Source organism: Drosophila subobscura, chromosome A (assembly GCF_008121235.1).
Source record: "Drosophila subobscura isolate 14011-0131.10 chromosome A, UCBerk_Dsub_1.0, whole genome shotgun sequence".
Taxonomy (NCBI): domain Eukaryota; kingdom Metazoa; phylum Arthropoda; class Insecta; order Diptera; family Drosophilidae; genus Drosophila; species Drosophila subobscura.
In genome coordinates, this window is record NC_048530.1 from 17,195,663 (window position 1) to 17,220,783 (window position 25,121).

General features: G+C 49.1%; 5 protein-coding genes across 10 annotated transcripts; 3 read left to right on the forward strand and 2 right to left on the reverse strand.

Moving 5' to 3' along the window:
• Nucleotides 1-209: 209 nt before the first annotated feature.
• Nucleotides 210-15,567, reverse strand: LOC117903530 (zinc finger protein hangover). Of its 3 annotated transcripts, XM_034815703.1 has the most exons (8): nt 14,907-15,567; nt 8,558-8,884; nt 7,003-7,146; nt 5,147-6,908; nt 3,782-4,953; nt 3,062-3,709; nt 1,235-2,801; nt 210-1,148 (listed from the first exon to the last, which is right to left on the reverse strand). In XM_034815703.1, the coding sequence occupies exons 1-8, from the start codon at nt 15,207-15,209 to the stop codon at nt 1,006-1,008; spliced, it is 6,066 nt and encodes a 2,021-aa protein (XP_034671594.1). In that variant the 5' UTR covers nt 15,210-15,567; the 3' UTR covers nt 210-1,005. The 3 variants fall into 3 exon arrangements, with proteins under 3 accessions (XP_034671594.1, XP_034671593.1, XP_034671591.1); XM_034815702.1 differs by having other exon boundaries at nt 210-2,801; nt 5,159-6,908; XM_034815700.1 differs by having other exon boundaries at nt 210-2,801.
• A 2,086-nt stretch (nt 15,568-17,653) lies between these two features.
• Nucleotides 17,654-25,018, forward strand: LOC117903549 (regucalcin). Of its 4 annotated transcripts, XM_034815744.1 has the most exons (4): nt 18,481-18,618; nt 18,735-19,453; nt 19,531-19,747; nt 24,998-25,018. In XM_034815744.1, the coding sequence occupies exons 1-3, from the start codon at nt 18,565-18,567 to the stop codon at nt 19,721-19,723; spliced, it is 966 nt and encodes a 321-aa protein (XP_034671635.1). In that variant the 5' UTR covers nt 18,481-18,564; the 3' UTR covers nt 19,724-19,747; nt 24,998-25,018. The 4 variants fall into 4 exon arrangements, with proteins under 4 accessions (XP_034671637.1, XP_034671638.1, XP_034671635.1 ...); XM_034815746.1 differs by lacking the exons at nt 18,481-18,618; nt 24,998-25,018 and adding an exon at nt 17,654-17,749 and having other exon boundaries at nt 19,531-19,803; XM_034815747.1 differs by lacking the exons at nt 18,481-18,618; nt 24,998-25,018 and adding an exon at nt 18,236-18,358 and having other exon boundaries at nt 19,531-19,803.
• Nucleotides 19,980-20,743, reverse strand: LOC117903554 (chromatin accessibility complex 16kD protein). Its single transcript, XM_034815755.1, has one exon. It carries the CDS (start codon nt 20,602-20,604, stop codon nt 20,194-20,196), a length of 411 nt encoding a protein of 136 aa, XP_034671646.1. The 5' UTR covers nt 20,605-20,743; the 3' UTR covers nt 19,980-20,193.
• LOC117903553 (LSM12 homolog A) lies at nt 21,263-23,091 on the forward strand. Its single transcript, XM_034815753.1, has 5 exons — nt 21,263-22,067; nt 22,284-22,417; nt 22,478-22,594; nt 22,723-22,854; nt 22,932-23,091. Exons 1-5 carry the CDS (start codon nt 21,923-21,925, stop codon nt 23,079-23,081), a joined length of 678 nt encoding a protein of 225 aa, XP_034671644.1. The 5' UTR covers nt 21,263-21,922; the 3' UTR covers nt 23,082-23,091.
• LOC117903541 (pleiotropic regulator 1) lies at nt 23,282-24,994 on the forward strand. Its single transcript, XM_034815729.1, has 2 exons — nt 23,282-23,480; nt 23,560-24,994. Exons 1-2 carry the CDS (start codon nt 23,368-23,370, stop codon nt 24,866-24,868), a joined length of 1,422 nt encoding a protein of 473 aa, XP_034671620.1. The 5' UTR covers nt 23,282-23,367; the 3' UTR covers nt 24,869-24,994.
• Nucleotides 25,019-25,121: the final 103 nt, after the last annotated feature.

A 25,121-nucleotide genomic window follows, 5' to 3' on the forward strand; every position in this document is an offset into this window, starting at 1 on the left:
TGTATGTATACACATATATCGCTTGGGTGTAGGTTTTTTAAACCTTTCTGTTTGTGTGTTTGTGTGAAATACTTGGATGATCTTTAAACCTATATCTAACTGAGCTCTGGGACGACTTTTTCCATATATGTATATTATCTCCACTTTCTCTTATACTGCTTTTCGATTTTTGTGTGGTGTGTGTGGTTCTTTTTGTGTGTTGTTTTTGCTTTGGTGAGTCATAAACGTTTGCTTAATAATTGAGGTGTTTGTTCTGCCTACATATGTAGTTGCTTATATCTGTACGCTATATATTTTATATATATAAGTAGGTTATCTAAGCAAAAAATCTTATAGCTAGAATATGCGTCCTACCCCCCAGTGCTCTTTCGTGTGTGTGTGTGTGTGTTTTTGTGTGTACGTGCGTGCGTGCGTGCGTAAAAACTAGTTCAACATTGTAAAAAAAAAAAGGATCTTATTTCTCTTAGATAGTTTACGTTGATATATAAATCTATATAAATGTATATGTATTATGTTGTATAAGGTATGCCTTAAGACTAGAAGCAAGAATAAACTCTACTATGTGGTGGCTGGCACACACGCACGCAATCCCGCCCCTCTCCCTCTCTCTCTATACATAAATGTGTTGCATCTGCTGCTGCTGCTGCTGCTGCTGCTTGTTGTATGCATGGACATGGAATGCGTTTTTCTCTGACGATCATTTTGCATGATTTTGGTTCTTCATGTTGTGTTTTTGTGTGGCGAAGATGGATTTTAAGATGATGAAGATGACGCTGATGGGGGCGAGGAGGAAAAGGGCTGGGTTCTTCACAGCTCCTGACTCTAGCTGGCTGGCTTTGTACAAGTTGGTTCAAGTGGCAACTCTGACGAGGTTGATGGTGGACGATCTTTGGACTGTGATAATACGAGTACCCATGATGATCCCCTCAATTGCTACTGCTGCCACCTCTGGCCGCTGCTGGAGAGTGCTTTGAGGAGGAATTTGTCGAGCCATTGTTGTTACAACTACTGGGAACAGTCGTCGCCGTTGCAACCGTCGTTACCGTTGCCGTTGCCGTTGCGGTTGCGGCTGCTGTGGCTGTTGCTTGTGGGGCAGAGATTTTTGGGCCATTGCGAAAATGACTTTTGATGTGAGACTGTAGAAGCTCCTGGGAATCGAAACAAAGTTGACAGAGATCACAGGTGAAGCTGGGATTCGACGACTGATCGCCGCCAGCCTTCTTACGCCGCTCACCAGTTGAATGCGAATGGGATGTGGTCGAGGATGTTGATTCGCTCTCTGAGGATGATACCGACGATGTGGCACCACCATCAGCATTCTGCTCATCGTATACCTCCTCCACATCATCGTCTTCATCATATTCTTCTTCAATAATGTCTTCAATGGCCAATGTATGTCCATCTGCATTGCCACCATCTTCCTCTACGTTGTCGTTGTCGTTCTCGTTCTCGTTCTCGCCTTCCTCGTCAGAGCTGGGCAAAATTTGCTCCATTTGCTGTTGGGGCGTCGCATTATGCTCTTTCGACTTGCCATTAGTCAGGGGCTGGGCCGAACCCAGCTCCTCATCCTCCTCCTCCTCACCAATGTCAGCTTCATCATCTTCTTCATCGTCCTCGTCGCTTTGGGTTTGACTTTCGCTCCCTACTTCGCCATCGGGCTCCTCATCATCAGAGCTGTTCACTTCCTCGACGAGATCATCAACGCTGTCAATATTATTGCTATTGGCTTTGTGTTGTTGTTGTTGTTGTGGCTGTTTGTGTTGCAACAATTGTGCGGCAGGTGTTGGTGGGGGCACACCCTCTTCATCTTCACCCTCACCCTCTTCTTCATCATCATCGTCGTCGTCGTCGTCGTCCTGCAGCTCATCTTCTTCATCATCGTCGTCGTCATCGTCCTCTTCGCCATCATCATCATCGTCGTCTTCCTCATCCCCTGTGCCAGAGCTTTCTTCATCAGCGTCTGAGCTGTCGACATCCTCCATTTCGCTATCATCTTCGCCTGCCTTCACCGACTCTGCCGCTGTCGCCACCGCTGCATCCAGTCCACCATTCTCTTCCGTTTTCTTTTGCAACGCTGCGCCGGATGGCTTCTGCTCAACCAACACGGATGCTGATGCTGAGGCTGATGTCTTTGCTTTCGATGTTGTTGCCTCGGATGATGATGCTGCTGAGGATGACGATGATGATGCTGCACGTTCTCTGTCAATGGCCGCTTGTGTGGCCACTGGCACAATGACATCCTCCTTCAAATGATTGTTGATGTGATTCATGAGCTTCTCTTTGCGCGACAAGTACTCGCCGCACATGTCACAGCCCCATTGGAAGGGACAAAAGGGTCGCACCACCTTCGCATCGGCCAGCTTATGCTCGATCCACAGTTCTTTTGTCTCGAATTGAATGTCGCCACAGCGTCGGCAGCTGAGCGGCTCATCCACCACAATCACTGGCGGTGCTGGCAGGCTACTCACCTCATGCTTGTGCAGCTCATACATGTGTCGTCGCAGGTTGTTGTTACTGATGAAGGTCGATGGGCAGTATTCGCATTTCAATTCACGTTTACGTTTCATCGATTTGCTCCTGCTGCTGCTGCTGCTGCTGTTGTTGTTGTTGTTGCTGCTGCTCCTGTTGTTGTTGTTGTTCGGCGTGGACGTGGAATTCTGCTGTTGGCTCTGCTGCTGCTGCTGCTGCTGTTGATTGGGCGTCAGACCCACTGCATGCAGCTCCCGTAGCATCGATGTGGAGTTGTTCACCAAATTGTTGTTGTTGTTGTTGATATTCGTCGCTTCGCTGTCGATGTGGTTCTACATTTTTGGGATTGTTGGGATTGTTGGGTGTGCAGGGAGCAGGGAGCAGGCGAAGGAGAGATAGAGATAGAGAGAGAAAATACAACGAGATTAATACAAATTGTGCTCAATGAAATGGTTAGAGGATGTTGATTGTGTTTTTTGCGACTGGTGCGGAGGCATCTTTCATCATCATCTCTCATCATCATCAGCATCATCCCATCAGCATGGTTGGTTCTTTTTCGTTCTCCTCGCTGCACAAGCCGAAAAACGCTCACCTGCTTGCTATCACCTCTGAAATGCCACTTGCGATGCACTTTGAGTGCAATCACCTGGGGGAATGTCTTCGTGCACATATCGCACGCATATTCCCCGTTCTCGTTCTGGCCCTCGACCTTGAACTGTGCCGCATCCGCTGGCCCATCATCGAACATTGCCGCCAATGGGTTATCCACATACAGATCCTGTTCATGCTTCTGTATGTGCTTGCTAAAGTGCTCCTGATCGGTGAAGCGTGCACCACAAATGGTGCATGCCACCTCCGGTATGCGCATCTTTTTGCTACTGCCGCCACCGCCACCACTCGATGTGGCTGCCGCTGCAGCAGTTGCTGCTGTCACTGTTGCCACTGCATCGCCTGCATCCTGATGGTTACGCCTCTGTTGCTGTTGCTGCAGCTGTTGCGGATGCTGCTGCAGGTCTTCCTCATCATCATCGTCGCCAGTCTTGTGTCGGAATATGGCACGACCCTGCGATTGATTTGCCTGCGTCAGCAGCTCCTGCTGATGCGCCCCAGTGGCGGTAATCGGCTTGCGGTTGCAGGTGGGCGTATGATTGTCCAGCATCTGATGATCGAAGAACACCTTGCGGCACAGCGTGCACTCAATGGGGTCGGGCACCTGCGGATGCTTTTTGTAGCGATGAACCTGAACCCCAAAATCAAACGATGCGAATCAGTAAATCGGCAAGACTCCGAAAACAAAACTCCAAACACTCACCCAAAGACTCTTGCGGCCGCTGTAGACATTGCCGCAGTCCTTGCACGAATAATCATTCGAGTCGAACTCGTCGTGCGAGTTTATGTGGATGGCCAGCTTCTTGTTGGTGTTAAAGTTAGAGGGACAGTATTTGCATTGGTACCAATACAGCGGCGTCGTTGTGGCTGTGGCAGCCGCACCAGAAATGATGGACTGATCGACCGTATCGCCAGACGCCTTGCTGCTGTGGTGCTGATGTTGATGGTGGCGGCTTCTATTGCCGCCCATCTCCTCCAGCATCATGGAATCGTCATCCATTTTGGAGGATGTGGACGCAGAGGCAGAGACAGAGGCTGATGCCGAGGCCGATGCCGAGGCGGATGCCGATGCCGACACCGACACCGAGACGGATGATGTCAACTTATGGACACTCTTCTTGTGCTGCTTCAGCTCCAGCTCCGAGCTGTACACAATCGAGCAGACATCGCACTCGAATTGCTTCACAATCATCTCGTCCTTGATCGCACGGCCATGCACCTTGAACAGATGCACCTTCAGGCCCTTTTCGTAGGCGAACTCTGCATTGCACAGCTTGCATTTGATGAACTGCACATTCTGCACCTGATGGTCGGTGAGCATGTGATAGCGATACGATTTCTTTGAGCTGAAACGCCGCTGACAGATGCGGCAGCGCATGCGCCGGAAGCGACGATCCGCCGCCTGATCCAAGCTGCGACGAAAGACTGCCTGCTCCTGGGGCGTCTGATTGGCCATGGCAGGCGGCACAGAAGATGCAGCAGCACCAGCACCAGCAGCACCAGCAATTCTAGCCGCTCTGGCAGCATTCACGCTGGCCATTATCTGTGCCGTCTCAAGCGCTATAATCCCCTCATCATCGTCCACATCGAGTGAGGCTGCCGATGAGGTGACCGTCTCTGTGGCTGGTGTGGCGGTTATCGTCAGCGACTTGGGCGTCATGCGATTGGCAGCCACCAGAGCGGCATTCACCGAATTCGAGGCCGTGTAGTGGGAGCGCATGTGGTTGGACAGGCCAATATTGTTGCTAAAGAGCGCATTGCAGATGGGGCATTCCTTTTGCTGGCTGGCCACGCCGCCCACCAGGCTGCTGTTATTGCTGCTATCATCCAGGCGTATCTTCTTGGCCACGCTGCCAGTCTCCTCCTCGTCGTCATCTGCAAAAGCACAAGAGGCACAAGCTCAGTTTTCGATTAAGCATACGAAAAAAACACAAAAACACACAAGGAAATGATTAAACTAAAATAATTCGAATCCAAAATAATGGAAAGGTTAAGGCTAGAGAGAGAGAGAGAGAGAGACTAACTAACAGATGGCTACACAGGACGTCTACACACTAAGCCTAATTACCGAGTGTCCCACCATTTGTTATTGACATCAGATCCTTCATCACGTAGTCGTAGCGACCCGTGGACACGTTCGGTGTACTGCCATCGGCCAGCTTGACGGCATCCGCATTCACAATATACTCAAAGCCACCGGAATGGCGATTCTTGTCCACGCCATGCACATTGATCATGTGCTCGCGGAGATACGAGATTCGTGGATAGCCCAGGCCGCAGCGGACGCATTTGTATGTTTCGGGCAGTTTGTTTGGATGCTTCGATTCCATGTGCCGCAGCACGTTGTTGTAGTTGTTGTACTGCTGCCCACAGATGGGGCATACCTGTGGCATGCGTGAGAAATACTGCGACTTGGGTGCGCTGTCACGATTTAGGGAGCCGCCGCTGCCGCCAGGTGTTGTGCACGCCACTCCACCACCTCCCGATGTTGGCTTTGGCGTTGATGTTTGATTGGGTGCTGCCCCTGCTGATCCTCCTGCGGCTGCCGCTGCCGCACTGCCGCTGCGTGACTCATCGGCGGGAGAGCAAACACCAATACCAAGGGCGCCCAATAGACTCCGCTTGCCAGGTGAGTTTTCAATGCTGCTGCTGCCGACCAATCCGCTCGCCGTGGAGGCATTGTCGCTGCTGATGCCACCCAAATGATCCTGATAGACATGATCGAGGAAACGCTGATGCGTCTCCACTTTCGCATCGCACGTCATGCAGCGCAGGCGGACAATGCAGTCCATGTTGTTGTAGTGCCGTCGCCTGTCCACGGGATCGGCAAAGTCCAGGCCGCAGAAGCTGCACTGAATCGAATTGTTATCCTTGCGCTGCACGTCCGCATGCTTGTCGTACACATGAGTGCGGAACTCGTGCTTGGTGCGGAAACCCTTCGGGCAGAGCTTGCACTCGTAAAGCTTATTCACCAGCAGCTCCTTGGCGCGCAGCTTCTCTGGCCTCTCGCCGCTCGAGCTGTTATCCATCAGCAGTGGCGCCACAACGACAGTGGGACTGGTGATCGCTGTGTTGCTCGTCTCGCCACCAAACGATCCCATGTCAGACGTCGAGGGATGGAAGTTGGGCTGCTTGCCGCGCAGTGCGTTCAGCACGCGATACAGATTGATGCAGTTGCGCTTCTTGAGATGCGATATGAAGAGCGCCTTCGATTCGTTCATCTTGAGGCAGTTGAAGCAGAGATTACGCGGCAACAGCGGATACTTTTTGCGCACATGCGCCATAAAGTTCTTGTACGTAGTGAAGTATTTGTCGCAGCAGCGGCATGTCATCGTCTGGTACTGCTCGAGGAATTCGTAATTCTGCTCGATAAACTCCACCTTGTCGCGGGTGAGCAGCGGCTGATATTGCTCGGGACTGTCGTAGTTGAAGCCGCCGCCCTCGCACTTGATGAAGGCATTCATGACCACCTGGCGATACTTTTGGGTCGATATATTGCCACCGGCAGCGCCGGCAGCCTTGCTGGCCTCCTCGGTGGCCGCCTCGGCGGCGGCACGCTGTATCTCCAGTGCTGCCGCCAGTGCCGGGGTGGGCTTTGTGATGGGCGTATTGTTGGGCGAGTCTGTCGACAATTGGAATAGATTTGGGTGCAAATTCCGCTCGTGGCGACGGGCATTGGCACGTGTCGAAAACTGAAGACTGCATGCCCGGCAGCTGGCCACCTTCGAGTCCCCGGCGGCGGCCACATTGGCCACAGCATTAGGCGGCAACGAGGCGGCCGCTGTCTCTGCATTCACACCATGCTGTGCCGTATAATCATAGTCGGAGGTCTATTTCAAGACACAGAGAGAGTAAATAGAGAGAGAGAGAGAGAGAGAGATGTAGAAAATGTTGCAATAAAGACTAGAAATTCCCTGCAGTTACCATTAGTGGTATATCGCCCTCGTGCTCGGAGCGTTCTAGGAACATTGTGGGATCGACCATGTCTTCGGATTCGTCCAACGATTTCATTTGATAGTCATCATCGGTGTCAATGGGCTCATCCTTGATGGGTATAGCGGGCAGTGGCTAAAGTTTGTTTAGTTTCCATATGAAAATAAATCAAAACAAAGAAAACAAAAGAACGAGAAGATCAGATTGGATGATCAAATGGAGAAAATGAATCGAATCTAATACGAATCAAATGCGATAACAATCAAATATATAGCCGATTATTAAAACTCCGACTATCGATACCCGTTAGCCCAGAGTCGTCTTTGGTGATCGATATTTCTTGTGATGGGGCAGAGACAGACACGATGGTAGATCACAATACTTATCGCAATATATCGGGATAACAGGTAGAGCAGAAGAGGTACAAAAGGCAACAACAAAAAACACAAAATAATATCGAAATGTTCTCCTGTAAAATATTCTGGTTGTGGGAAGAGAAGGGGGAAGGGGGCAGATTAAATGGAAAGCGATTGGAAGGAACGGGGGGCGGAGGGAATGGGAAATTGTCGGGAGTGACACGAAAGGAATCGTTTCGAATGCACGATACAATTACATTATAGGAGTAGCGTCTGAAAAAACGCAACTGCTGTGCGGCACTCTGCAGTGTCACCGGCATTAGCAGCGGTGCTGTCGCATGTTGCATGGAGACGGACGAGATGTCGCCGCCGGTGGCAAATGCAGATGCAGATGATGACGCCGCTACCGCCGCAGCGGAGGCGTGAGCCATGGCTGTGCTGCTATGGCTGTACGTGGATGTGGACGGCAGAACGCTGCTAATCTTGCTGCTACTTTGGCTGAAATCAAGTGGCAGCGACAACGGCAGATTCCCCCCCACAACAGTGGCAGCCGGTGGCAGTATTTCAGCAGCATGAAGAACCGGATGGTTGGCAGCAGCGGCAGCCACAATTGGCACTGCCAATGATCCCGGTGCTGGGGCTGTTGGACCAGCAGCAGCAGTGGATGTTGATGTTGGTGGTGGTGCTGCTGGAAGAGGCGGCAATGGTGGCACTGCTATATCCAAGGGTAAATAAACTCTTGGCTTAAATTTTCGCTGCCCAGGCAGACCAGAAGGTTGAGGAGCAGGACGTCGCGGCCCCTGTCGCTGTCGTCTCTTCTGTTGGTGCTGATGATGTTGCAGCTGTTGATGTTGATGTTGATGTTGCTGTTGTTGCTGCATCATCTGTTTGCCCCGCTGCTGCTGCTGCTGTTGCTGATATTTACGATACTGATGCTGGCGCTGCTGCTGCTGAGATACTGCTGCTGCTGTTGCTGTTGCTGCTGATCCACCACCAGATGCTGGTGTTGTGGAGGAGGAGCTGACCGTTATTGTTGGCACCTGCAATAGAAGGGTCTGCAGGGTTTGCTGCTGTGACGAGGAGCTTGTTGTAGCCGTCACCGTCGCCGTCGCCGTCAATCTGGCCGGTTGCTGCGACTGCTGTTGCTGCTGCTGCAGCTGTTGTTGTTGCTGTTGCGGTTTAGGACTCACATAGACTGTTAGGGATTTGCGTTTCTTCAGCGATGGTATGCCGTCCAATATTTGAGCGGCCGATGGCTTCTCCAAATCGATGTCATTCTCCGAATGATGCTGCTGATGCTGCTGCTGTGACTGGTTCTGTTGGTGCTGCTGATGACCTCCTCCATTCTCGGCACTGTTCAAATCCAAATAGCTGAGCAGCTTGCTCTTGTTGGCCTCCAGCCACTGACGCTGTTTGCTCTGTGCGCTCACCGAGCGATTCTTAAAGCTCTGCCACGAGTTTAAGTAGCTGATGCAGGCGTGACAGATCTGCAGTGACAGCCGATCTTGCGGTGTTATCTGCAATGAAAAATCAAACAAACAAAATACATCAATTTCAAATTACTTTCCAGTGTTCAAGGTTCAATCGAGCTTTAAAATTACAATCATCCCACCATCCCACCATCCCACATCCCACATCCCACCATTGCTCATCTCTCACGCCCCGTGTCCAGTCAGGCGGAGAGCATGAATGCAGGTAGGCGCATTCGCAGCAGCAGCAGCAGCATCAGGCTATCATTGCTACCCCCCATTAATGTCAATGACCTGCTTATAATTATATGCAAGCAAAACTGCCGCAGCATCCCACACTCTCCACCCCGTCCGTCCAACACTGCATTCAGAGTGTACATTTACACACACACACACACACACAAATGCATGCATGCACATTGCGGCGCCAATCATATAAAATGTCCTTCTGCCCGATAACACTGTTTGCGTGCGCATGTTTGTGTGTGTGTGTGTGTGGGTGTGTGTATGTAACAACAATACTTGTGCGTGCCCTCCTCCGCTCTATACCAAGTAAGTACGTTCATATATCGATGTACACACTTATGTACAAACTTGTCTTGAGCCCAAACCTGGCCAAAAAACCATTTTGCATTGTGGAGACACATTAAATTGAAATTAAAAATGGATTGGTTATCGATATCATTCGCTGTCAAATGATTGGTTATCGAGATGGCCCTGCCACGCTATCGATGTGCAATTGCATTAATTTGATCAAAACAAATGCTGAAAAATGCATTCTTGGTTGTTTTTACTTGTTGTATTAGGCATGCGTGTGTGTGTGTGCATAAAAAATTCAATATTTAGCTTACAGCCTCCCCCACGACACTCCAACCGACTTCCTCCATCCCCCCTCCGCTTTGGCATGCCGGCGGCGGTTATGGTGAAGGCGATGGCGATTCCTTGTGGCCAGCCAGGGCCCAATACACAAGAATTCGAATCAGCCCATTCCACCTGACTCCCTTCCTCTCTCCATCATGCTTATATACCATAATCTTCCTGTGTGCGTGTGTGTGTGCGAAATCTTATGTATGGAAGTACTTCCCACCCTTCAGCCCCCCTTTAAGTAGCAAGACTTGTATGTATTTTGGATTTGGGTGGGTTGAGGGAACTGCCACAGGGTTCTTCTTCTTCAACGATAATATGTTTGTTCATTCACCTTATACACCCCATACCAGAACTGACTGTGTGTCGCCACATTCATGCCATGTTTCCGCACATCTCTTTCTCCAAATTCTGATGGATTGCAATTGGAAGCAAGCAGTACTCAGTACTGCAGTTCCCAGTTCCAACCCCTTGCTATACATTTAAGCCTGAAACTGCACTTTAATATGAAATTGGCGACTTGCTTATTGACCAGACATAACCACAATCACACGCTAAAACACCCACCCACACATGTTGGTCATTCAAGTTTCGCTTTGAGGTTGGGATACATATGAAAATATGTACATAGTATGTACATACATATGTACATTCTTATGTATTGCATGTGTCAATATTTTGGAAACCCTTTTGGCTCAATAACTTCTTTTCGAAAGTCATTCAATATAAAGAAAGATATTGATATGTCAACCAAATAACTGTGCATCCGACCAACCGATTTGTGTGCGTGTGTGTATATGTTCAGGAGAAGCGAAAGCAAGCGAAGGAAGAAGAAGACCTGCCAGCAGCTGCCGCCAACATGGTGTCGGTGCAGTTGCAGTTCACCAGCTGCTGCTGGTGCTGCTCGCGGGCACCAGGTGTAATCATCATCATCAACCATCATCATCATCGTCATCGAAGCCAACGAAGCCAGCGGAGAAGATGGCTACAGGACAGAGTAGAGAGGCGACAGGCAGGCATCCCAGTGAGCAACGCTGCTCCTCCGTCCAGTCCAATCAGCCAACGCTGCCACGAACGGGTTTTGCTGTGCGCTTCTTCTCCTTTTGTGTCCTTATTCGTTTACTGTTGTGTACGTACATATGTATGTATGTATTTCTGTGTAAGACACGTACACGAGGTAAAGAGAGTTCGCGTCCTGTCCACGTCCACACAACGCACACAAAAAATAAACGTGAAGACGTAGAGGAATATGAGACAAAAGTAACCCTCATATCTGTGTGTCAGGAGCAAGAGATCGAAGGAGACTAAGCGCGAGCGGTAGTGGAGGGAGGTAGAAATCCTCCAAGAATAGATGGCAACAAAAGGGTAATCAAGTGGCAAAAGTGCCTAAGAATCGTAGAAATATTTGTGAACCATCAGCTGATCGATCACATTTTACAGTTATATTATGGCAACGCTTTTCTGTGACTATTGCGCCTCTTCCCGTTCCCGTTTCAGTTCCATTTCCAGCGTTTCAACGTTCCACTCCATGGAAGGCTGCTAGAGAGGAGCAAGTGAATCCAACGGCCATCTTGGATATGGATGAGCCAAGCCACACATACACATGTACAAACATGCAACACTGGAAGGGAATGTACATGCTGTTTGTGTGTGTGCGTGTCCCCCGTATGGGGACTCAAAATCTCAAAGGCTTCTTCTCTACATCCTCTTTTTATGTATTATCAGAATCTCATCATCTTACGAGGGCACTGCTGTTGCTGCTGCTTCTGCTGCCTGGAGTTTGGAGCTAAAGCTAATGCTGGGGCTTGAAGCATCTGGGAACAGATGCGAGACCGAAGCATGCGCACGTAACCGCTTGGTCACGCTGTGCCCCCCGTCTGGCAATGGCACTGCCACTGGCACTGGATCTGGGTCTGGGCAGAGAAAGTTTTCCACCTGGGGATCATCATCATCATCAGCCGCAGCAGCAGAAAAATGTGTACTAAGCAACGCAACAACAAAATGGTGGAGAGATGTGCTGCTGATGATGCAAACGAAATTCGATGCGGGATGCAGGCGGTAAAGACGACAACGACGACGACGACGGACACTCAGGCATCAGGCAGGAAGAAGAGAAGCCAACCCAGACCGCCAGCAACAACAAAAACTGAAGCAACGACAGCAGCAGCAGCAACGGCGGCTTCATCTGTGTGTATGCCCATGCCCATCAGGTAATCTGCGTGAAGAGCCAGTGCTATAGCCATAGCCAGAGTTTGCCCAAGGTGAAACCACTCGAATTGTACCCGGACCGGCCAGGGCCTGTGCCTGTGCCTGGGCCTGGGCTCGGCCTGCCTTTGTCTTCTCTGAGTATGAGTGTGTATGTGTGTGTATGTGCCGTCTCCCTGTTTCCCTGCCTCTTCCACTTCCACTGCCCATACCACCATTACCTCTATATGCCTTTGCCCCTGTCTCTACCTCTGCATCTGTATCTGTTTGTGTGTTTGTGTGCGAGTGTAAGTGTGCGGAGAGCATGTGGTCCGCCTCCAGATAACGAGAACAGAGCAAGAGTCAGCCAGCCCAGCCCAGCCCGCAGCCATAGCCAGCAGAAGCAGTCGAGCTAGCGATGACGCCAACCCAAATGCTCGGTCGGTCGGTTCGTCGCCGCCGTCGTCGTCGTCGGGTTCGCCGCTTCTGCTGTGCTCTGCATCTGCCTCTGCCTGTGGCTGTTCTTCGTGCCTGTGTGTGTGTGTGTGTGTACATGAAGAGCAATTGCCATGAAATCGAGCCCAAAGCAGACCAGACCAAGCCACCAGAGCCCATAGCCGTAGCCATAGCCAGAGCCCCAGAGCCCCAGAGCAGGGTAGAGCACACGCAGCAGCAACGTGCGCTGAGTGCGGGCGATGGCAATGGTGATGGCGATGGCGATGGCGACAACGGTGTCGATGCCGGGGGCGCAGGCCACAGTCGGGGGCAACCATTTTGTGTAGAGCTGCCGAGCGACCGAAAGCGAAAAAAAATATACATAAAAAAAGTGGATGACGATGACACGAGGGCCACACAAACTGGGCCCAGGGGCAGATCCAGCACCAGTGTCAGGTTGGGTCGAGCATTGGCATGGGCACGGGCACAGGCATGGTCCCAGCCGGCTCTGGAAAGAATCAATAAACGAAGCTAGCGAAGCCAACACAAAATCTGGTTCTGGTTCTGGCACATGTTTCCATTTACATCGGAGGAGGAAGAGTGTCCATGTCCTCCACCATCATCGTAGTCCAAATGGAAGCCAGGCAAAGGACGCACGCGCGCAAAGAGAGAGCAGCAGAGCCAACGGGAGAGTCAGATAGAGAGAGAGCGACAAGGCAGGAAGCAGGCAAAATAGGTGGGGGTATAAACGGATGGATGGATAGATAGATGGATGGATTGTCGACTGTGGATACGTATGCCCGAGGAGCGAACACGACCTGGGCCATGACGAGCAGCAGCACAGCGGCAGCAACAGCCCCCGATATAAATTTAGCAGCCAAAAGCAGCTGCTTCTGCTGTTCCTCTTCCAAGAGATTTCCTTGAGCCCATCACCCATGTTCTCTAAAATTCCAGGGAATGTGAGTAGCAAGGAAGGAAAGGAAGCATCCACAAGCAACAACAAAATTATATGTAATTGCCGTTGGTTTGCCTTCGCCTGTGCCTGTGCCTGTCCAGGCAGAGGCAGAGGCAGAGCCAGGCACACACACATGCTTACGCATCTATACGTCACATCTCTAGTACGCATATACACACGCACGACACACTAATACATAGGAACAGCAGCGTCGCTCGGCCTCGGCCGCTCATTGTGCTCTATGCTTTGTGCTGGCCATTCGCTTCGCATATTTTCCTTCTGTTTTGCTGGAGCACAAGAGCCAAGAACAGAGGCAATAGCAACAACAACAGCAAGCAGCAGAAGTGAAAGAAGAGAACAGCAAAAGCAAAAGTGGAGAAAGAAGAAGCAAGAGCTAAATATTTTGGTAAATATACAAAATAAACAAAAATAAAAGCTATAGAATATGCGAAAAATTATGCCTTCATCCACCAGGAGGCAGGATCAATCCTAACCTCACAAATCACTGGAAGAATCGATTGCCAGCAGGGCAGCGCAGACCGTGCCATGCTATGCCGTGCCGTGTGCCGAGCCGGGTCGGGCCGGGGCAGGCAGGCAGGGAGTTCGTTCAAGTTGATTATGATGAAGCAGCCAGCCAGCCAGCCAGCAGCGGCAGAGCGGCGGGCCAGCGTACAAAAGCAGATTGTGGTCGGGTTGTGTGCACCAATACCAATGAATGCCCCTCTAGCCAATCCACTCCAGTCCATACCATTCCATTTGGTCGGTCGCTGCTGTCGCGTCATCGAGGCATCGTGACTTGGCAGTGAGCGAAACAGAAACCCCAGGCCCTGGCCTGGCCTGGTCTGGCCACGCCAGATACCAGAGACCAGACCCGACCCGACACGGACCATGCGGTGAGGCACAGCATGGACAGCACCGCGCGCACACACACACACAAACATAAAGAGCTCGACGGATGAGGAGGAAGAGGAGCAAGAGAAGCAAAAGGTAGGCGGGGTTGGCTGGTTGCTTTTTTTGTTGTTTTTGGTTGGTGGCCATCGGTTCGTTCGCTCATCGCTGTCGTTGTCGTCGTCGTCGTCGGCGTCGCCAGCGCTTGCACAACGGTGTGGCTGTGGCTGTGGCTGCGGCCGTTGCCTGTGGTTGGGCTTCATCCGTAACCTCACTTTTCGGATGCTTTTCGGAACGAAACTCCAGCCAACCATGGCTGGACGACGCTGCCGCCGTCGATTTCATGATGATGAGGGACGCTATCCCAGAACACTGACAAAAACACACACACACTCATGGGCATATCACATACCGAGAAAAAAAAAAGCAAAAAGGCATCCCAGCCATTTTTCCACGAAAGCTACAATCCGACAGAACCACAAGAAATCTCTTCATGCTGCCCTCGGGTGTGGCTGGGCCTGGAACAGGGCCTATGCCTGATCCGCCTACTCCGATGGGTTTGGGGCGAAATGTGTGTATAGCATAGCCGTTCGGGGACTGGGGTAGATGTGGATATGGGATGACGACAGCGACAGCGGCAGCAGCAACCGATTACGTGTGCACTGGATGACCCATTCTTTGATGGGTACACCTCGTCGTCATAAAAAAAAACCCCCTCCACTCGACGAATACTCCTCCACTCACCTTGATGTTCACACAGTTGTGGATTTTTGTAGAGAGCGGCTCCTTGTCGGCCGCATAGCTATTGATGATCGAAATGCATTCCGAGGCCGGGGCAATGCAGAGGCGGCAGCAGTTTTGTCGCGCCCGCTGCTGCTGCTCGGGTTTCGCTGTGGTTGTAGCTGGCGGTGTGGCTCCTGCAGTCGCTGCTGTAGCCGCTGCCGTTCCCTGACTCTGGCTCGTTCCAGGGCCAGACACCGACGACGCTGCTGCCACCGTTGTAGTTGCCGCAACTGTTGTAGTTGTTGTTGCCGCCGTGTCGCACATTTTGACCAAAGTTTAGTCTGTTGTTGTTGTTATTTGTTTGCGCTGTGCCTTTTGCACGTTTTCACTTTTATTTCGCGTTGTTTTCGATCTCTTGAGCTCGAGAGAACGACGCGACAAATTGGGAATCGAATCTGTTTCTCGGTATCACTCGCGCCCACTTTTCGTTGCGCTGAGCACATTCGCCCTGTCGTCACGCTTCATTTCGCCATTCGGTCGACTTGAGCCGATCGGATTTACTCCTGCTCCTCAGTTGGGTCGCTGCGTTTGGCAGGCAGAACGAAATCGCACAAGAAAAAAAATAAAAGTGACAAATTATGCGATCGACGTACGTCCGGACGCTGCAAAATTTTCCAAATAAATCCACTAGTGAGACCGTGGATGTTTTAATCAAATAACCTCATAAAAATACCGAAATATACCTTTCCTTTTGCAAAATATACCGCAAGTATACCGATTAAAATCATATTCCTCAATTCTGATAATCGAATTGATTATACTTGCTAACTTAGACCCTCAGGCGCTAAACTTATAATTTTCGCCGATTTCTGAATCAATTTTCTACAAGGCTGTCTGATTTAAAGGACTCCTCTTATCATATTTTTTACAAAATATCCCATTGTTAGCGCATTGATATATCAATGTATCGATATCTATTATAGGTTGACAATATGTTTGTGGGGCGATTAATTTACATTCGAAGTGCACGAATGCGCAGGGCTGCATGAAGCATACAAATATGGGGCTGCAGGGACAACCAGAGCTGTGTGTCAAAAGTCAAAAACTGACAACTGAATATTTTTTTTATCAAAGGCCGACCGGAACAAAAACAATGGTGCTCGAAGCTAACGGCACTTGCATGCCCTCCTGGTTAAATTCTCTACACAAAATATTTGCCTCTGCGCGAACTATGTACATACATACATATATTGTGTATATTTATATGTCACAATTTAATATTGGCAATTTTCTGTTTATCCCCGAATAAGGCAATATAAATTCAATACTAATATTTAATATTTAGTACTAAATAATAAGTTTGTTTGCTAGTGAACTTACAATTTCCTTACAGTCGCTGTTCCAACGTTACTTTGAATTTCATTCAATTATTTCATTTTCGCCATATTTTTTTGTATTCACTTGCAATTTCTTCATTTTGGGAATAGTTTTTATTCAATTCCAAACATTTTTCACTTATAACTTAAACTTTGTTTCTTTTTTTATAAACTTTGGTATTTTTCACTTTTAAATTTTTTAAATTTTTTTTTTGTTTCTACACACTCCGAGTTACTAACTAAATATTTTGGGAGTTCAGGTCGAAGGTAAACTCCCATGGGGCGCAAGGCCTACTATACAAATTCCAAACATTTTTTTTTCACTTTTAAATGTTTTCAAATTTTTTTTTGTTTCTATAGCTCCGTATAGGTGTTGCCTCCACACACTCCGAGTTACTAACTAAATATTTTGGGAGTTCAGGTCGAAGGTAAACTCGTATGGGGCGCAAAGCCTACTACATTCATCCAATTTTTTCGAAACGTCACAAAAACTTCGTTACAAAGTGCGAAATTTTTGAATTCGAATCTAAAAACTATTTTTGCATATTTTGGCATCGTGGTTCTTTGGGTTCATTAAATCGGTTTTGGATTGTAAAAGGCTAGATGCCTCCCTTATCAATGGACAGTTGTACAAATATGCTAATAAATCATACTCCAATTAATTAAAGAGCAATTTAAATTTGAAATCGAGACAAAAATAGAAAGAATTACCAGTCATAGGACAAACAGGGTCATGACTGGCCGCGATAAGACCTCCGGCTGCCTCCGTCTAGGCCTTTCGGATTTTGGCAAACTCACTGCCCTCCCTCCATCGCTCAGCCCACTCTTTGCCTATAGTGGTGATAGTGCCGGTAGGCTGAAGAAATGCCCTGGAGGTCAGGTCCGAGCTGATACAACGGCACAACAGCAGCAGCAGCATCAGCATCCTTAACCAGGCGACAGCGAATTTATCGCACAGGGCTTGCTGCATGTGCATCTTATCATGTGCTGAGCGGAAATATACATAGGATTCTGCCACTGAAATGCTTGAACAGCAATTATTGTTATAATTAAAATTGCCTCGTGGCTTATCAGCCACCGCCACTCCCACACACAGCAGAAAGTTGTGCAGTTTTGTATTTATTTTAAATATGGCTCCTATTACAGAAATGCCATTTCATTGAGTGCGATGCGATAATATGCGATGCATGCTGCAAAGCCGTTCTTCCAGCAGCTCCATTTGCACTTGCCGCATGTCTTATCTGGGCTACTGACCAGGCAACAGAACAGCCCGCCTCCTCCAATATTGTCGCTTCTTATCAATCCATAGTCTGTTGCTGCTGTGTTTGTATATCACGCTTAAGCCGGCTGCCGTTTGCCGGCTGCCGACTAGCTATAAAAAGGTTTCGGTCTGATCGCATAAACTTCAGTGTGAACGCGTTATTCGATCGAGAGAAGTGCTCAAGGATTTGTTCTATTCTGCAAGACTAAGAAAACGTTTATTAAAAGGTATGTAGGATCCTTCAAGGGTCCTTGAGCTGCCAGCCTTTTTTTTTTTGCATAATATTTTATGTATGTGAGTGAGAGCTTTAAAGTACAAATATGCCGATGTAATTGTAATTTATGCTGAGATTTTGGTTTTGCCTTGAACCGTTATGTTGTGATCAAACAAACACAGCTGGTAGGTACACCAGGTTGCATTTACAATTAACAAGTGTGCATTTTCGATAGCGATACCCGATTACACACCCCCGAACAGTTCTGGGCAGTGCACTTTTTGAGTACTGTCTAAACGGGACTGTCTCTGTGCATTGCATGAAAATATTTGCATGCAAAATGAAGCTATTATGTGTTGTAATAGTGAGCGTTGCTCGCCAACTGCTGCCACTGTGGGCACAAAATTATGAGTAAAGAACGGCACAATTGCCTGAATGCAGCAGCTGCATGCACGTTTAGACAGTACTAAACCGCAGCAGCCGGCAGCAGAAAAGGCAAAAACAAAAACAACAACACGACCAGGCGCTTGACATCGAAAGTCAATTAAAAAATACAAAAAGGCAAACGCAATCAAAGTTAATCGCAACGCCGCACCGCCACCGCCACCGCCGCTGCCGCTGAGTAAGTGAAGGGCATGACGTCAAAAGTGCGCAGCTGCAGCGTCTGTGAAAAACATAAAAATAAACGGAGACTGAGACTGGGATTTGTTTTGTGTTCCGCGGTTTGGTTCCGCTAATGTCAAGCGTTTAATCAATAAAAGCCCTCCCCTCGGGCGGCAGCAGCTTCAGTTGCCACTCGCAGTTCGATTCGCTCAGAGCCCGTGCAAGATGCAGACTCCCATCCGATGTCTCCCCCTGTTCATCGCACTCTTTGGCTTGACGGTACATTTGAGGGCAGGGAATGGCTGGAGCTGCAGTTGCAGCTGGAGCAACAGGCGGCGTGTGGCATGGATCTCCCTGAATTTTCCCTCACATCGAATCTTTTCTGCTCGTTGCAGATGTCTTATAAAGTTGAACCACTGCCCGACTCCTATGCCGGCCTAGGCGAGGGACCCCACTGGGATGTGGCCACCCAGAGCTTGTACTACGTGGACCTGGAGGCTGGCAAACTCTTGCGCTACGACTTTAAGGAGAACAAGGTGTACAAGACCCAAATTGAGGGCGAGAAACTCGCTGCCTTTGTCCTGCCGATTAAGGGAAAGCCCCACCAGTTTGCCGTTGGCTGCGCCCGCCGTGTGGTCGTTGTCGAGTGGGATGGTGTCTCGCCAGTTGCCAAGGTGGTGCGCACCCTCTTCGAGGTGCAGCAGGAGTTCGAGTTGAATCGCTGGAATGACGCCAAGACTGATCCCCGTGGTCGTTTCTTTGGCGGCACCATGCGCTATGTTGGCGACGAGTTTCAGTTCCGTCACGGTGAGCTCTACAAGTGGGAGGCTGGCGGTGAGGTCTCCATTGTCAAGGGCGATGTGGGCATCTCCAACGGTCTGGCCTGGGACGAGAAGTTCCAGAAGTTCTACTACATCGACACCACCGACTACGAGGTCAAGTCGTACGACTACGACTTCGAAACGGGCGTGGCCAGCAACCCCAAGGTGATCTTTAACTTGCGCAAAACCAGCCCCAAGGATCATCTGCTACCCGACGGCCTCACCATCGACACTGAGGGTAATCTCTATGTGGCCACATTCAACGGTGCGACCATTTTCAAAGTCAACCCAAGGTACGTGCCTGCCAAGTCGCATTATTTTCTCTGCTTCTGCTCTAATGCCTCGCTCTCCTCTCGCTCCTTTCGCACAGAAATGGCGAGGTCCTGCTGGAGATCAAGTTTCCCACCAAGCAGATCACCTCGGCTGCCTTCGGTGGCCCCAAACTGGACATCCTCTATGTGACAACAGCGGCCAAGTTCGATCAGCCGGAACCAGCGGGTACCACCTACCAGGTTACGGGCCTGAATGCCACTGGCTATCCAGGCACCTACCTAAAGGCCTAGGCACTAGACTAGATCCTTAATCACAACTCTTTGAAACTGTGTATCACGTATAACGTATTAAATGTTATAATAATTCTTCAAAAAAAATGCAAAACATCTCGCAAATTAATGATTTGCCCAGGAGCTGGGAAAAATGTATGTTTGGGAGATGAAGAAGCCTGAAGGAATCTAGATTGAAGTACAGTCATGCCGGCAAACAACACAGCTGCTGGGTCGATGATGTGAGGCACGAAACTCGGGCACTTTTCAGCTACACTTTTGGCTTCATAACTAAAATTTATTTCATTGTAAAGTTAACACTTACTCGTATGGAGTACATTTGGTGAATTGCAAAACACTGTGCTTAAATCTAGGCATAAAATCTTCATAAAGTTAACAAATCGCACAATAAATCAATTGGTAATGGTAAATGGACGTGAGGATTAGTGTATAAATGGTGTGCTGGAAATGGGGCCCAGTGCCGCGCCTCATCATTCATCTGACTCGGACTCAGATTCGGATTCAGAGTCATCATCGTCATCATCATCGCTGGTGGTGCCGGAACGATTGAGGCGCAGCATTTCCTGGAATGTGTGCACGCGAATCTTCTCTGGAACTATTTGGAGCAGGAACTCGAGATTGGAACTCTTGTTTACCAGCTGCGAGAGATGCTCGTACTTGAGGGTGTCACTGGTCTCCTTGGAGCAAGAGGCCGCGTACGCTTCTCGCGCCAAATGCTGCACAAATAGTTCACTGCACTTGGTCATCAGGAAGAGCACTTCGTTCGTAATTAAGCCGGTATCCATCGAACTCTTCATGATGGTCCGGACCCTGCTGAGTGGTAGAACGGTCTCTGCTGTGGGGGTCCGTAAATGCGGGGCTTTAGTTTTTGGCTCGACCATGCTGTTGTCCTCTGAAATCTGGAATCTGAAATAAATATTTAACCTAAGGGCGCACTCAAACGCTTCCAAGCTGAAGAGATCTGTACATAAAGTATATTGGTCGATATCGATGTTTAGTGAGCCAATTTGCCCACAACGCAAATGCATTGTCTCTGTGCGAATTTCATCCCTGCGTGGTTACCACCAAGGTATGTTGGCCATTTTTCTTTAAACATATTCCAAGAATATTCCAACTAAAGTGAGTACTTAAATAAGCCAATCTGCTACAAAATTGATTCATTTATAATATAAAATTAGATGTTCTCCTTCGAGGTTCCCAGCTAGCTGGTAATACTTAACCGAATATTAAAATCGATTAATACCTTATGCTGATAATGAACAAAAAAAAACCGATTAGTGTGAACTTATTTTGTTCGCTCGTTCATGAGCTGCAAAAGAATCGATAAATCAATAACATTTTCAAATAATTCATAAAAGAAGTGGTAAAAATGTAATCAACTCAATCAGCTTCCAGTGTTGGAGTGGATTTTATCCTACTATCCTCACTATAATTATTGATAATAATTTGTTACGCAAATTATATATCGATGGTTGAAAGGAGAAGCATTGGTCTATCGTATAATAAAAAAAATAGCATCGATAGTGTCGTCGATGGTTTTGCAGCCCTCTTGTTCGTGTGTTGACCAAACACTTTTCGCATATTTTTCCTTTTTCTCAATTACAAAACAAAAAAACACGTATTTAAAATTGACTGTACGCTTGAGCTCCATATAGATTGAGAGTTTTTGGTCAACGCACCTGTTCGTTTCAAGCGAAAAGTTTGAAACGCAGCGATTAGAAAATCACTTCCATGAAGCGACATCTACGCTAGAGGCAGAAACAGAAACGTGAATGTGAAAGCCAGTCCGCGGCGGCAAACGGCAACATCAAACACCCGACGACCAACAGTAACAGACCAGTGTATAGGAAACTGCAACAATTACGCTTACGTCCATCAACCAGGTCCAGACCACACAGCCAGCACACAGCGCCTATGCTGTAAGCAACTGGAAGAACTACTGAATGTTCCCATGGTTTGATTGCAGCTCTTGATTTGACACATTAATTGTTGTTTTGCATCACACACATACTACGTGTTCATAGTTGTGTAAACAATCGGAACGCACAGAAGCCAGCCAGCCAGCGCATAGTACACGTCCGTAGCGAAGCTTTGGAATATAGAAAGCTGCTTGCTCTGCTCCTCCAGCTCGACAACAGGCCAGGCTCGACTCCAATCCAGTCCACTGCACTCTCCAAGGCACAAGTCTATCAATTAAAGATGGCCGCTGCCACTGCAACCGCCGGCAATGCAGTGAACGACTGCTTCAACATTGGATCCACAGTAATGTGCACGACCTGTTTCAACGAGGAGGTGGAGGGCGAGGTGCTCGCCTTCGATCATAACACAAAGATGCTTATCCTGAGTATCCTTTTTTAATATCAAGAAAACCCAATTGAATTGTTTGTAAAGAGTGTTTAGTTCACTTCTGTTGTGTTGTGGGCATTATCCCATTGATGCTTTTATATAATAGTTCAGACATCCAGAATTTGGTTCTCCGTACATCGCGCCAAATATCTTTGCGCCCCCTCCCTCCCTTCCTCCCTTTTCTGCTCTTGCCTCTTTTTTCTTGACAAAACAGAATGCCGATCAAAGACAACCGAGGAGCTGAGTGATATCTATGCGTTGAATCTTTCGCTGTGCAGCAACGTGCAGGTGATCAAGGAGTGCAACGGGAACTTTGTCGATGATCCGCAAAAGTTAAATCTGGAACAGGTGAGCAGCAACGTAAGCCGCAATATGCGACAAAGGTTGACCATTTACATCTTTTTGCAGGTCAAAATGCGCCTCAGGAAAACAGTGGAACGTCGCCAGGACTATCTGAAGTCGCAGAATGCCGACGTGAGCTCAGAAGCACAGGAACTTTATCGAGCGATAGCCAAACAATACGGGGTAGGCGGCAAGCATACTGTTCAGTGAATCTGGCATATCGATTTGCACATAATTACATTTTGCTATCTCTTTTCCCCCTCCCACTCCACCCATCACCCTTCACCCATCACCCATGCAATCACCCACAGTACAATGAAGTATCCTGGCAGGGACTGAACATACAGATCCTTAACGAAGTCACCATCTCCCCACCATATCGTGTGGACAACGTGGTATCGAGTTCAAACAACGAAACCTCGTGCAACTACATTAAGCGCATCGTAAGCCATTGCAGTTACAACCTCTGTTAGGACATTTAAAAGTGTTCGTTCCGTTCGTTTATCAACTCCTTCGACAGATCAAACAGTTCTTCAACTCCAGACTCTCGGGGGCACAGGACAGTGCTTCCAATGCTGCGGCCAGCACTTCGTCAGCGTCGGTCTCCCCAACATCCTCATCTCTGTCATCGAGTAATGCTGCTTCTGGGTCGCCGGTCCCCGCTAACTAAGAATAAAAAACAAAACAAAACAAAGAAATTTCATCAAAAATTGAGTTTTCGGCTTTCCGTGGGGGGTCTAGAGGTCTAAATGTATCTTCGAAGATGGTCTAATCTGCGAAGAAATTAAATTGCATGTTGGCCTGGAATCGATAGTCAGTGTCGATAACCAATAGCAGCCATCGCCAGTGAATGGCAATAGGTGCGTGCGTTCCGCTGTGAATGACTGTTTTGTCCGGCTAGCAAAGAAGCCGCATTTTTATTTGTTTACTTGAGCTGAAATACATTTAATTGATCAATGGAAGACGTGCAAAAGCACAGCGTGCATACGCTTATATTCCGCTCCCTGAAGCGCACACACGATCTGTTCGTCTCGAATCAAGGAAACCTGCCAGATGTCGACGACCAACTGTGAGTATCCCGGATTGAATCCATCAGTTTGTTTGCGAAACCAATCAATGGGCAATCATGTTCACTCTCGTTGTGACAGGGACAAGCAACGGCGTTCGATCAAGGCCAAGGATACCTATGGATCGTTACTGGAGCGCGTTGCGACAGGCAACGAGTCCAAGAGGACACCGTCAGGACAGTCCGTGGAAAGACCATTGGCCATCACAGACGGGAGCACAGACACTGCCAGCAGCATGGTGAAATTCAATGCCGATGCGCGTCGCCCCGACTCGGTGTTGGCCATACCGGGCAACAACAGCACATCCCTGGTGCGCGCCTCCATGCCCAATAGTGGCAGTGGCGCCGGCTCCAATGGCGCCAGCAATCTGCAGCTCATTCCAAAGAAGGCACCAACCATACCGAAGCCCAAGTGGCATGCACCCTGGAAGCTGTCCCGCGTCATTTCTGGACATTTGGGCTGGGTGCGCTGCATAGCCGTGGAGCCGGGCAATGAGTGGTTCGCCACCGGTGCCGGGGATCGTGTCATCAAAATCTGGGACTTGGCCAGCGGCAAGCTGAAGCTCTCGCTCACCGGCCACGTGAGCACTGTGCGCGGTGTGGCAGTCAGCACCAAGCATCCGTATCTGTTCAGCTGCGGCGAGGATCGACAGGTGAAGTGCTGGGATCTGGAGTACAACAAAGTGATCCGGCACTACCATGGCCATCTGTCGGCAGTCTACTCGCTGGCCCTCCACCCAACCATCGACGTGTTGGCCACCTCTGGGCGCGACTCCACGGCTCGCATCTGGGACATGAGGACCAAGGCCAATGTGCACACGCTGACCGGCCACACCAATACGGTGGCAAGTGTCGTGGCCCAGGCTACCAATCCACAAATCATCACCGGCTCCCATGACTCGACCGTGCGGTTGTGGGATCTTGCTGCCGGCAAGAGCGTCTGCACCCTGACCAACCACAAGAAGTCGGTGCGCAGCGTTGTGCTGCATCCATCGCTGTACATGTTCGCCTCCGCCTCGCCCGACAACATCAAGCAGTGGCGCTGTCCCGAGGGCAACTTTGTGCAGAACATCTCCGGCCACACGGCCATTGTCAATTGCATGGCGGCCAACAACGATGGCGTGCTCGTCTCTGGCGGCGACAACGGCACCATGTTCTTTTGGGACTGGCGCACCGGCTACAATTTCCAGCGTTTCCAGGCCCCCGTCCAGCCCGGCTCAATGGACAGCGAGGCGGGCATATTTGCCATGTGCTTTGACCATTCGGGCACGCGCCTAATCACCGCCGAGGCGGACAAGACAATCAAGGTGTACAAGGAGGATGACGAGGCCAGCGAGGAGACGCATCCAGTCAACTGGCGACCAGATCTGCTCAAGCGTCGCAAGTTCTAAGTTCTAGCCGGTAGTCTGTAGTCCATAAATATGACTTATGTATGTGTGTGTAATTTAAGCGCAAAGCTGCCCCGCCACAGATTCGATTAAATAATGGTTTCGACTCCAATGAAATTCTACATCAAATATAATTTTTTTTCAATTTCAAAACAGTTTTCGAGCTCCCCCGCATAGGAGGATGGAAGGGGGGGGGGGCTATTTATTACGGTACATACATACATATATTGTATTTCATTGCGCTCGACTGGAATGC